The sequence below is a fragment of the Terrapene carolina genome, unplaced genomic scaffold, assembly GCF_002925995.2.
Source record: "Terrapene carolina triunguis isolate 2854851 unplaced genomic scaffold, T_m_triunguis-2.0 Scaffold558, whole genome shotgun sequence".
Taxonomy (NCBI): Eukaryota; Metazoa; Chordata; order Testudines; family Emydidae; genus Terrapene; species Terrapene triunguis.
The window spans coordinates 2,176,404-2,188,564 of NW_020664909.1; the positions used below are offsets into that span (position 1 = coordinate 2,176,404).

The window sequence follows — 12,161 nt, forward strand, 5'->3', positions numbered from 1 at the left end:
ACCAACTCCCAGGGCGGCTCCTCGCTCCGCCCCTGCCCCTGCCCGGGCTGCTCAACGGAGCGCGGGGCTGGGCGCCGCGGAACCCGGGGGTGGGAGGGGGGAACCGGGGCTGCGACCCCCGTCCCGGCCCCGATGACCCGAGACACGCCCCCCCCCGCGGCCGGGCCCCCTCGCCCCGCCCCCTCACCATCTCCTCGTGCCCGGGCCCGTCGGGCTGGCTGCCCCCGGGGGCGGCGGGGCCCGGGCTGGCCCTTCCCTCCGGCGTCTTCCTCTCGCTCGGCCCCTTCCCGCGCGCCGGGCGCCGCCGCCGGGCCCACAGGTAGAGCGCGCCGGCCCCGAGCAGCAGCGGCGCCCCCAGCGCCAGGGCCACCTGCCAGCGCGGCAGCCCCGAGCCGGAGCCGCCGCCGCCACCTCCCCCCGCCACAGCAGCGGCCTCCACGGGCTTCGAGGCGGCCATGATCCCCGCTCCGCTCGCAGCGCCAGCCGGGGGGAGGGTGGAGGGAGCAGAGAGAGGGGTCACCGGAAACCCGCGGCATGCCGGGAAGGGGTCAGGGGGAAGCACTTCCATGCGCCGCGCGGCCGGGTTCGCCGCAGACAAGGGGCGGCGGCGCCACCTGCCGACGGAGTGGGGTACGTGCAGTGCCAGCCCCTTCCCCCAGGCTCAGACACAGACGCGTCGGCGCCACCTGCCGGCGGAGAGGGGTAAGTGCAGTGGTTCCCCCCTAGGAGTTCAGCGGGGAGAGCAGGGAACACTCTGCTTCTACTAGCATGAGTGCATCCTACAGGGGAAGGCGGATCCTCCCCACCCCAGTTAATGCACCAGGCTAGGGTGAGGACACAGGCTGCTGGGCGTGGATGCTAATGCAGTGTGGCCAGCCCCAAGCGTTCAACAATCAGAGTCTGGCCCCCAAACTCAGGAGGTTTTCTTAAAAACAATGGGTGCTGTGCTGGGTCCCGTTTATTTGCCTTCTGTCTTTTGAGACTTTAGGGTTTGCATTTTCAAGCTACTCTGCGCAGCCCTGAGCACTAGAAATTTACTGGATTGTTGTTGTTTTTAAATGAAAGCAGAGGTTCTCCTGAAATCACATGACTCCAGGAGCTGGGGCTTTCAGGCAAATCCCAACTATCACAAGATGTGTGATAAAATCACAAGAATTGGCAACCTTGTGCAATGAGACTTCAGTTGTATTGGGATAGATCCTGAAAGGTGGTGAGCCATTCCCGTAGAGGATGGAAACTGACTTTTTTCTTAAATAAAAGCTGTGATTCTCCTGTATTTATATAACATTATATAACTCAGAGGTTCAGCCCTAATTTACGTCACCGGTGTGAGGTCCATCAGGGACTAGACACCATTGAAGAATCAGATGTCTGAGAGCTCTACTCTGCCATGCCCTCTCCCCAGCCCCAATTACAACCAGCCGTGCCACACCCCTCCTTCTTCTTATGGCTGGTCCATGGCTGACATAGGAGACAGTTCTGGCATCTCCACCAGCTTTACACTAGCAGATAGTTCCCTAGCTCATGAGGGAATTCTCCACTGGCTTTGCCAGCCATTTTATGGCAACTTTGCACTGTTTACCTAGCAGAAAGATGTTTTAGCAAACTGGAGAAGCTGGCTCTCCAGTTTGTGCTGAGAGAAATCACTTACAAAAATTGTTCCTAGCTTTTCAGCAGCCCCTTCCTCAACTATTTCCTATCTCCAAACAACAGAAAGAGAAGGAAAATTAATCACTGCAGCTATTTTTTTGCATGGCACCTTCTGTGACATACTGTATGCCATGTTACCCCCTGTACCCACCTATTCAACACTGTTATATGATTATGATATGTTTTGTACAAAATATGCCTTGTGAGGTATCATTTGGAAAGTTATAATCTGTTGAGTGTTACTATCCTGTTGAAATGCATGTATCCTCTTTGTATATGTAGTTATGAGATTTTGCTTTATATGTTGGTTACTGAAATAGGTTGAGAGTCTGGGAAATGCTCACAAATTAGCTCCTCAGAGATAACAAAAGAGTGACCAACACGCAGCCAGGTGTTAAGCGACCATCACCAGCTATTCTTGAGCAGGGGAGTTTAAACAAAGACAGTTGCTCGAGCATGTACACTATCGGGGCAGTCTAATCCCATGACACAGCATAGATTTTTCTAGCACCTGGAGAAAATGAGGGACAGTGATATCACCACGGGGCTGCTTTCTCCTCCCCCATCTCTACACCTGGAAGTAAGATTGTTTGGAAGACAAAGAGAAGTCTCTTTGAACTGGGTGGAAGGGATGGACCTAACTAGAAAGCTGTCTAGTTAATATGAACTGTGAACTGAAAACTGCCTGCAACATCCAGTAGGGTGAGAAAAACTGTTTGATTGAAATCTTGCTTAGCCTGATAAAGTTTAGGATTTAGAATGCATGTTTATTTTTTATTTCTTATGTAACCAAGTCTGACCTTTATGCCTACCACTGATAATCACTTAAAATCTATCTATCTTTAGTTAATAAACTTATTTTGAGGTTTAATCTAAACTAGTGAGTTTGTTTAAAGCAGGGGTTCTCAAACTGGGGGTTGGGACCCCTGAGGGGGTCATGAGGTTATTATGTGGGGGGTCGCGAGCTGTCAGCCTCCACCCCAAAGCCCGCTTTGCCTCCAGTATTTATAATGGTGTTAAATATATAAAAAGGTGTTTTCAATTTAAAAGGGGGTCGCACTAAAAGGCTTGCTGTGTGATAGGGGTCACCAGTACAAAAGTTTGAGAATCAGTGGTTTAAAGTGCTTGGGGGATCTGCCCAGATTACAGAAGCTGGGGCATGTCCAGTACCCTTGAAGGAGTGGCAAACTAATAAATGGGCTTACATTGATCAAGAAGGTCTTGAGCTGTGTAAGATGCACATTTCTGGGGTGTAAGGCTGGGGTTGGGGGAATTTGCTGGTGTCTCCCTATATACAGTTCATGTGGCTTGGGAGAGCCTTCATGCAATTTAGGTGGGTGTGCCTCTGCATGCTGATGGCTGAGTGAACAGAGCCTGGAGGGGTTTGTAGTTCACTGGCATAGCAATGTAAGAGACAGTCTGGGCAGGAGAGTTAAAGGGGACACGGGTTCTACAGTCTGGATTGCACGCCGGGGCATGTCACACCTTCCCCTGAGAAAGGTGCCATTGGTGCTGCCATTGACTTGAAAGGAGCACTCACCTGAAAAGAAAAGTTTGCTGGTGATGCTGTTGATTCTGCATGTTCAATGAAAGAACTCAGTGGAGGGAGAAAAGGGGGTTTGATTGTTACCGCTTCTTTCTTGTCTAAAACATTCAATGGAGGAAGAAAAACCTTTGTGGTCGAGGAGCAGGAGGAAAAGGAGGAAGAAGCTTCCTTGTCTGGAGCTCTTAATGGAGGGAGGGGAGCAGATGCCATAGATGATAATGATGCTGGTGATTGCTTGCTTGACTCTCTCAGGGGTGGGAGATGACCATTGGACATGGATGATGATGGTACTTGCCTGCTTGGAGGTCTGACTGGAGGGAGTGGAAAGTTTGCCATTGCTGCCTCCGCTTGCTCACCTGGAGCACTCACCTAAGGGCAAATAGGAAAGTTTGCTCTGTTATTATTTTTTGCTCAGCTGTACTAAGCATTTTGCACCCTGCAGGTAACTTGTTGGCTTTCTTTATAGGTGGGAGAGAAATGAGCTATTTAAAGAACTTTGATCATTATTCCAAATAAAAGTGCCAATGATTACAAAGATCAAAGACTGTTAAGATTGCAGAGTAAAACGCTTGAAAGTCAGGTGATACCAAAATGAAGGTTGCACATGCAACTGTTATTCTGCCCCATTGTGCTGATGTGTTATGACACTTATCGACATGATCACCATGACAGGGTATTACCCCTCTCTGTTTTTTCCCTGACCAGGCTGCATTAACCATTGTTTCTTTTCTTCTCCATTCTTTTCTTTTCTACCAAAATGTTGGCCAACATACTCGTGCTCTGTCTTTCCCTTAGTGATTCTGTAGACAAGAAAACTGGCTGGACTCTCACTGAAAAGGAGTCCGTTCCCCTTTAGAAGCTGGCACTAAACACCTTGAACCAAGTATGCACTGGCATATAGCCATAAAAACAATATTAGTTGCCAACTCATGGTGTGCTTGAGCAGCACAGAATTCGCCCCTTACCTCCTCGCTCCCCAGTACACACAGAGAGATCCCTGTGGTAGGCAGAGAAGGATTTAGACTGATTTCTCCCTCCTCATAATGAGAAAAGCATATGCCTGAGACAGAGATGCCAAGGGCTGGCTGTCCTTAAGAGAGAGATTTACAGCCCCAAAGAGTGAGATTCAAGGCCAGAGAGTGAGACTTTCCAGGTGGTGTGTTAGGTCATTGCTTAAGACAGGGACTCTCATCTTTGGTCCTTGGTGACATCCAGTAGTCCAGGTTTTTAATCCAACCAGCACTTAATAGTTTGTTTTAAAATGTACACTGCTTAATATTGCATATAAAACACTTAAATGTCCTAGTTCATATTAGTCTAGACTCTAGAGCACATGAGAATTCTATATGCAATGCAAACCAGTGGATTTTAATAAAAATAATGATTCGCTGGTTGGAGCAAAAACCTGGATGGTTGGAGATCTCTGAGGACCAGAATTAATAACCCCTGGTTTAGGAACAAAGTCAGTGGACAGAACAAGAGATATATTAAAAAATAAACTGTTTTTATGTAAACCTAACAAAAAAGAAAACCTTATTTTGCATATCACCTTGTCTTAGTGATCATCCATTTGGAAAACACTTTACAGTACAAATATTATTTGGTTTATATATTATTGCTCATATTATATTTATAGGAAACTAAAATAATCAGATTCCAAAATAAATTAATTAAAATAAAACATGACCAAACAATACATTAAATTAATGTAAAAATAAATAAAACAATTAAATTGAATTTAATTAATTTGAAGCTAACAAACCATAGAAAAATTCCACATTTCTTTTAATATCTAATTTGGTTTTGCGTTTTATTCATGTGCTTTGTTATATTGCATGTGGCCTCCTTTGCTATTTTATAATTTCTTTTGGTAGCTCAAACTTGAAACGTGGCTCAGGATTTACTTGGATAATAGCTTTACTTGGATAATAGAGGACAGTATCCCATCTAGTTCAAGATTTGGTCTGAATGGTGTCTTATTCTTTTGAACAAGACTGAACACATTCCCCATTCCCGCATTTGAGTGGGGTAAAATTAAGATGTCTAGCAACCCTGGACAGTAATGGGAAATTGAGAAGACCACAAGTGTTTTTGACATTTCTAAGATATGTCCATACAGTGTCCATCCTGTATTGCACAGTAGTATTATCTGGGTCAGTCTGTAGTGCTGCCTCATCCCATACACCAGTGGTCTCCAACCTTTTAACGCACAAGATCACTTTTTGAATTTAAGATCAACTCAGGATCTACCCTGCCCCTTCCCTGAGGACCCGCCCCACTCACTCCATTCCCCCCTCCCTCCGTCGCTCGCTCTCCCCCACCCTCACTCACTTTCACCGGGCTAGAGCAGGGAGTTGGGGTGTGGGAGGGGGTACAGCCTCTGGGCTGGGGCCGAGGGATTCAGAGTGTGGAAAGGGGCTCCGGGCTGAGCCTGGGGCAGGGGTGCGGGAGGGGTGCAGGCTCTGGGAAGGAGTTTAGGTGCAGGAGGGGGCTCCGGGCTGGGGCAGGGGATTGGGGTGCAGGAGGGGGTGAGGGGTGTTGGCTCTGGGAGGGAGTTTGGGTGCAGGAGGGGGCTCTGGGCTGGGGCAAGGGATTGGGGTGTGGGAGGAGGTGAGGGCTCTGGGAGACAGATGGGGGCAGGAGAGGGCTCCGGGCTGCGGGAGGGGATTGGAGTGCGGGAGGGGGTGAGGGATGTGGGCTCTGGGAGGGAGTTTGGGTGCAGGAGGGGCTCCGGACTGGGGTGCAGGGGCGGGTGTGAGGTGTAGGCTCATGCCGGGAGACACTTACCACAGGGAGCTCCTGGTCGGTGGTGCAGCGGGGCTATGGCAGTCTTCCTGCCTGCCCTGGCCCCACGCCTCTCCCGGAAGCAGTCTGCATGTCTCTGCAGCCCCTGGGGGGGCGGAGGCCCCCACCCACCAGCACCAACTCTGCAGCTCCCATTGGCTGGGAACTGTGGCCAATGGGAGCTGAGGGGGTTGTGCTTGTGAGCATGGGCAGTGCGCGGAGACCTTCCCCTAGGGCCACAAATGTGGAGACCTCCCCCTGGGGACCACAAGCGCCGCCCCCGCATTGGCCACAGTTCCTGGCCAATGGGAGTTTTGGAATCAGGACTCTTCCCCCCACCCCCACCAGGCCACAGAGACATGCTGGCCGCTTCTGGGAGCAGCATGGGGCCAGAGCAGGCAGGGAGCCTGCCATAGCCCCACTGCGCCGCTGGACTTTTAGCAGCCAGAGATCGCGATCGACTGGCAGAGGCTCCAGGATGAACCAGTTGATCGCAATCTACGAGTTGGTGATCACTGCCATACATGCTAAGGGATATCTGATTTCTGCAGCAACTGGTAATCAACAAACTCCTGTTACAACTTCTCTATCTCAGGTGGAGAGAGATTGAACATGTGCTGGTATCTGCCAACAAAGTGCTCAACCTATTTAGAAGTGCAGTTTTCCTTCATATCAAAGTTCAGAAATGCTGCCATCTTTAACATTTCATCATTCAAAGATAGCTTCTCCTGTGCATACTTGGCACAGGCATAGAATGCTCTGGCTGCACAAAAGAACTTCTGTTTTGCAATCAAGGGCGCCATTTCAGATTTTGGTGTGGGGGCACAACTTTAACTGTGATTCGTGGGGCTACTTAGACACTTGAAAACTCTATATTTTTGGCAGATAACTTAGCAATTAGCAGACAGGAGCATTGTATCTAATTCCTATATACAAGAAAGAAAATTAAATAAATATTAAACCCGCTCAGCTCTAATACTAACATGTCCTGACATCTTGTGGTAAATCACTTAAGGGACACTGGTTAGGTTTAAAATTGTAATGTGTTTTCTTACTTTGTTACTAATTTTGCGGCGAGAGAGACCCCGTCAGGACTCCTGGGTTCTATCCCAGCTCTGGGAGGGGAGTGGGGTCTAGTGGGGTACAGCGGAGGGAGAAGATGCATCTAGGTTCTATATAAGAACATCAGAATGGCCATACTGGGTAAGACCAATGGTCCATCTAGCCCTGTATCCTTTCTTCCAACAGTGGCCAATACCAGGTGCTTCACAGGGAATGAACAGAACATGGTAATCATCAAGTGATTCATCCCCTGTTGCCCACTCCCAGCTTCTGGCAAACAGAGGCTAGGGACATGCAGAACATGGTGTTAGTTCCCTGCTCACCCTAGCTAATAGTCATTGATAGACCTATCCTCCATGAACTTATCTAGTTCTTATTGGAACCCTGTTATAGTTTTGGCTTTCACAACATCCTCTGGCAAAGGGTCTCACAGGTTGACTGTGAAGAAATACTTTCTTTTGTTTGTTTTAAATCTGCTGCCTATTAATTTCATTGGGTGACCCCTAGCTCTTGTGTTATGTGAAGGAGTAAATAACACTTCCTTATTCACTTTCTCCACACCAGTCATGATTTTATAGATCTCTATCATATCCCCCCTTAGTCATCTCTTTTCCAAAGTCCCAGTCTTTTTAATCTCTCCTCATATGGAAGGTATTAAATACCCTTAATAATTTCTGTTGCCCTTCTCTGTACCTTTTCCAAATCCAATATATCTTTTTTGAGCAGGGGTGACCAGATCTGCATGCAGTATTCAAGATGTGGGCGTACCATGGATTTATATAGAGGTAATATGATATTTTCTGTCTTATTATCTAACCCTTTCCAAATGATTCCCAACATTCTGTTAGCTGTTTTGACTGCTGCTGCACATTGAGCAGATGTTTTCAGAGAACTATCCACAATGACTCCAAGATCTCTTTCTTGACGTGTAACAGCTAATTTAGGCCCCATGATTTTGTACGTGTAGTTGGGATTATGTTTTGCCATGTGCATTATTTTGTATTTATATTTATCAGCATTGAATTTCATCTGCCATTTTTTGGCCAGTCACGCAGTTTTGTGAGATACCTTTGTAGCTTTTCAGAGTCTGCTTTGGACTTAACTATCCTGAGTAATTTTGTATCATCTGCAAATTTTGCCACCTCACTGTTTACCGCTTTTCCCAGATCATTTATGAATATGTTGGACAGCACTGGTCCCAGTATAGACCCCACTGTTTACCTCTCTCCATTCTCATCATTTATTCCTACCCTTCATTTCCTATCTTTTAACTGGAGTGCCTGGCAATGCTTTCAGGATCATCTAAGGATCCTTAATTTAATGTAATGTAATGACAAGCCTGTTGTTATCTTAATCACCTGGACTCTGGTTATAAACAAACTCCCTGCCCCAAAGGTGGAAGCTGGGAGCAGCACAGATCTCATCACATATCACACTCAAGCTGTGTTGCAGTTACAAGCACCAGCTGGGGCTAGGGTGTGCACTGTGAGCAGATAGAATATCAGGGTTGGAAGGGACCTCAGGAGGTCATCTAGTCCAACCCCCCTGCTCAAAGCAGGACCAATCCCTAAACAGATTTTTGCCCCAAATGGCCCCCTCAAGTCTTGAACTCACAACCCTGGATTTAGCAGGCCAATGCTCAAACCACTGAGCTATCGCTCCCCCAGATCTCAAGTACAAAACTTTATACAGAGTATAAAGTACAAAGCTTTATACAGAGTAAAATGGATTTATTTGGGGTTTGGATCCCATTGGGAGCTGGGTGTCTGGGTGCTGGAGATAGGTGACCAGCTGAGCAGTTTTTGGTTAAAGTCTGCAGCTTTGGGGGCGTGGACCAGACCTGGGTCTGTGTTGCAGCAGGCTAGCGTGTCTGGCTTAACAAGGCAGGGTTTTGGAGTCCCAAGCTAGCAGGGAAAACAGGCTCAGAGGTAATTCCAGTACGTCAGGTGACAGTCCCAAGGGGGTCTCTGTGACCGAACCCGTCACAGTGCCCAGAACGGGTCCAAGTCCCGCTCCCACACACACATCTGCCTAAGGCTCTGGGAGCGAGTTTTGGTGCGGGAGGGGATGCAGGCTCTGGGAGGAAGTTTGGTACGAAAGGGATGCGGGCTCTGGGACAGAGTTTGGGTGCTGGGTGCAGGCTCTAGGCTGGGGCAGGGGGTTGGGGTGCAAGAGGGGGTTTGGGGTGCTGGGTGCGGGCTCTGGGAGGGAGTTTGGGTGCTGGGTGCGGGAGGGGGTTTGGGTGCTGGGTCCAGGCTCTGGGAAGGGGTTTGGGTGCAGGCTCTGGGAGGGAGTTTGGGTGCTGGGTGCAGGCTCAGCGCTGGGACAGGGGGTTGGGATGCGGGAGGGAGTGCAGGGCGTGGGGCTGGGCCAGGGATGAGAAGTTTGGGGTGCAGCAGACAGGCTGCCCAGGGGCTGGGGCCAGAGAGGAGGACTCCCCCCAGCCCTCTCCCCGCTGGAAGCAGCAAGCTCCCCCAGCCCTCCTGGCATGACACTCACCCAAGCCCCCCCAGGCTGCTACTCAGGAGGTCTAGCCAGGAAAAGCCCCTCCCCACCTCGGAGTCGACTCGGAGTTGCCTGCCAGGAGGGTGGCTGCCATGCGCCTACTCCCTTCCTCCCTCCGCAGGTGCAGCAGCCGTCTCAGCCTGCCCCCGGCACCGCTCCCTTGTAGCCAGCAGCGGCCGGCGAGGGAGCGCAGCGCAGAGCTGCAGGGTGCAGCCACTTGCTGCCTAGGGCAGGCATGGACACTCGGGGGAGGCGCGCGGGTGAGCTTGGGGCCGCTCCGGGGGAGGCTCGAGAAGGCGGCAGGCGGGGACGGGGGAGAGACCTGGCCCTGAACATCGGTGGAGCCAGGCCCCCCGGGCCCTGAATTTGCTGGAGCCCGGGCACTATGGGCCCATATAACTCGTGACCACCCCACCCGCCTGAAAGCAAAACTTAAATCTCTTGAACCTTGCACAGCTATCATCAACAGACAAAAAGTAGCTTTTGAGAGCTGCATACTGCTGCAACAATCTGTTACTAACTATTTCCAGGCGAAGCTATTGACTATGAACATGCTTCAGACACTGTTTCCAACATCACAGAAGTGACAGAACTCCTCCAAGAATTACTTTCATTTTGTTCTTTTGTCAAAGGAATAGTAGAAATCAATACATTCATCTTTAACATCAAATTCTGACATTTTAGAAAACTGTGTAGCACCAGCACAGCGGTATTGTGGATGATGTGGCATAGACATCCCATGAAATACACATATGCATTCTTACTTTAAAGCAGTGTTTTAATTGAATTATTCATACCCATGTTTACACTGGCATTGTCTACAGAAAACCCAACACAGTTATCCCATGATATCTCATGCAATGTCATTCTCCCATCAATTTTGGAAAAGATTTCTTTTGCAGTGGCTGTATGAATGCCAGTAGTGAGGCATAAGTCAAGTAACTGTCTTGTCACAAAATGTTTCTGGATCTCTGTCAGTGAATTCATTTTTTCTAAGCTTGTGTCATATTAGAGCCATCAACAGAAAGAGAAAAGGCTTCAGTCTTTATTTGCCTCACAAGACACTTGGAAATAGGGAGTAGTGGCACCATTCAACATACATGTTGACTCGGTTCTTACAGATGCATAATATTGGGCGATCTGGCTATCAGAGAAGATATCTTTAAACAGGGGGCTCAGGTTGGCTGCAGTTGCAAAAGGAATATTGTGCTATGCAAGCAGAGTTGTAACTTTCATTTTTGCACATGTCACCTAGGGAAAAAACATTTCTATTTTGTACATAAACAAGGTGTAATAAATAAAAAATTGAATATTTTACCAAAGTTAAATATTATAATGGGAAATTAATAGACAAAATACATCCGAACAGTATAACAGATTTTCACAAGCATATATGTTAATAATATGATACACATAGTGAGTGGATTTTTTATGTGATATAAGGATTGCAAGTTTGTGTCTGTGTAACATACAGTATTTTAATAATCCTGTTGCCTTGGATAAAGGCATCAGCTCAATGAATTAATGAATATTTAACCCTCATCAGGACACATTGAAAACTGTACAGAAAACCGAAAAACTTGGACTCAATAAAAATTAATTCATAAAAACAATCAAATCTTTCGGAAAGAACATTGCAAACAGAGTTTCTGACAAAGTACTAGGAATAAACTACTGTACTACCAAAAAAAACCCAGTCAAGCAAGCAAATTACTTCTGGGGAAGTCAAGTGCCCTGAAGACGATTATTATGGTTAATAATAACAAGAACAATAATTAATAATAAATTAAAATAATTAATAACAGCAAATGATAATTATTAAACATATTTGACTTACTTTATCAATGAGGGGATTCGCCACAGGTACAAAAGGAATTTGTGGTTGTGGAGACATTGCTCTGCTATTGTATTTCATTTTCCAGATGATGAGTTAAATCTTTTTCTCCTTGATGGCCACAGGACAGTTCTGGGGTGACACAGCGCACACTGGGACAATGAAGGGCCATGAATTTGTCCAGTGTGGTTTAAATTTTGAACTGTATTTTGAGAACCTGAAAACTTTCGATTAAGTTCTGCTTGTTTTTTGAGTGAACTCATATTTTTTTGACCGTCAAGTATTCACACACACAACCCTGCCACTTCTCTGTATAGCCTCCTCTCCGTATAGAACAAAGGCCAGTAGTCTCCATGGTTACCACAGTACACAAGCTTGGAAAGCGGCTTTCCAAGCACTAAACCCTGTGCCTGAGGCCCCGGATGTGGTGTTGTCTCTTTCAGTGCCTGAGTAAAAATATTTTAAATCTTTATATATTTACTCAGAATGAGTGAGATAAGCTTAGGGATGGATGTGAGATTGAGATAGCATGCTAATGAATGAGACTTGACATGTCTGCTGAGAGATCCAAGTAGGCCAATAAATACGCTGATGGTATATAGCTCTTGAGTTTGAATGACTCAGACTAAAAGTCCAATTCAGGAGGTTTGAGGTAGTTTGATATTTTTTTCCAGTAACCCATAGGCCCCATCAATACTAGGCCAAAAGGCACCGCAGCCAACTCTTGGTGGCCATCACTCACACTTGCGATGCCTTTGGAAGGCTTTGCATCCACACAAT

At 47.5% G+C, this 12,161-nt stretch overlaps 1 protein-coding gene across 1 annotated transcript in view; it reads right to left on the reverse strand.

The window, feature by feature from the left end:
* TOMM70 (translocase of outer mitochondrial membrane 70) overlaps window positions 1-472 on the reverse strand; it is a 28,677-nt gene extending 28,205 nt beyond the window's left edge. The window contains exon 1 of the mRNA XM_026658999.2: window positions 188-472. Coding sequence (XP_026514784.1) covers window positions 188-457 — 270 coding nt within the window. The 5' untranslated portion in view covers window positions 458-472. The remainder of the gene's footprint in view (window positions 1-187) is intronic.
* Window positions 473-12,161: the final 11,689 nt, after the last annotated feature.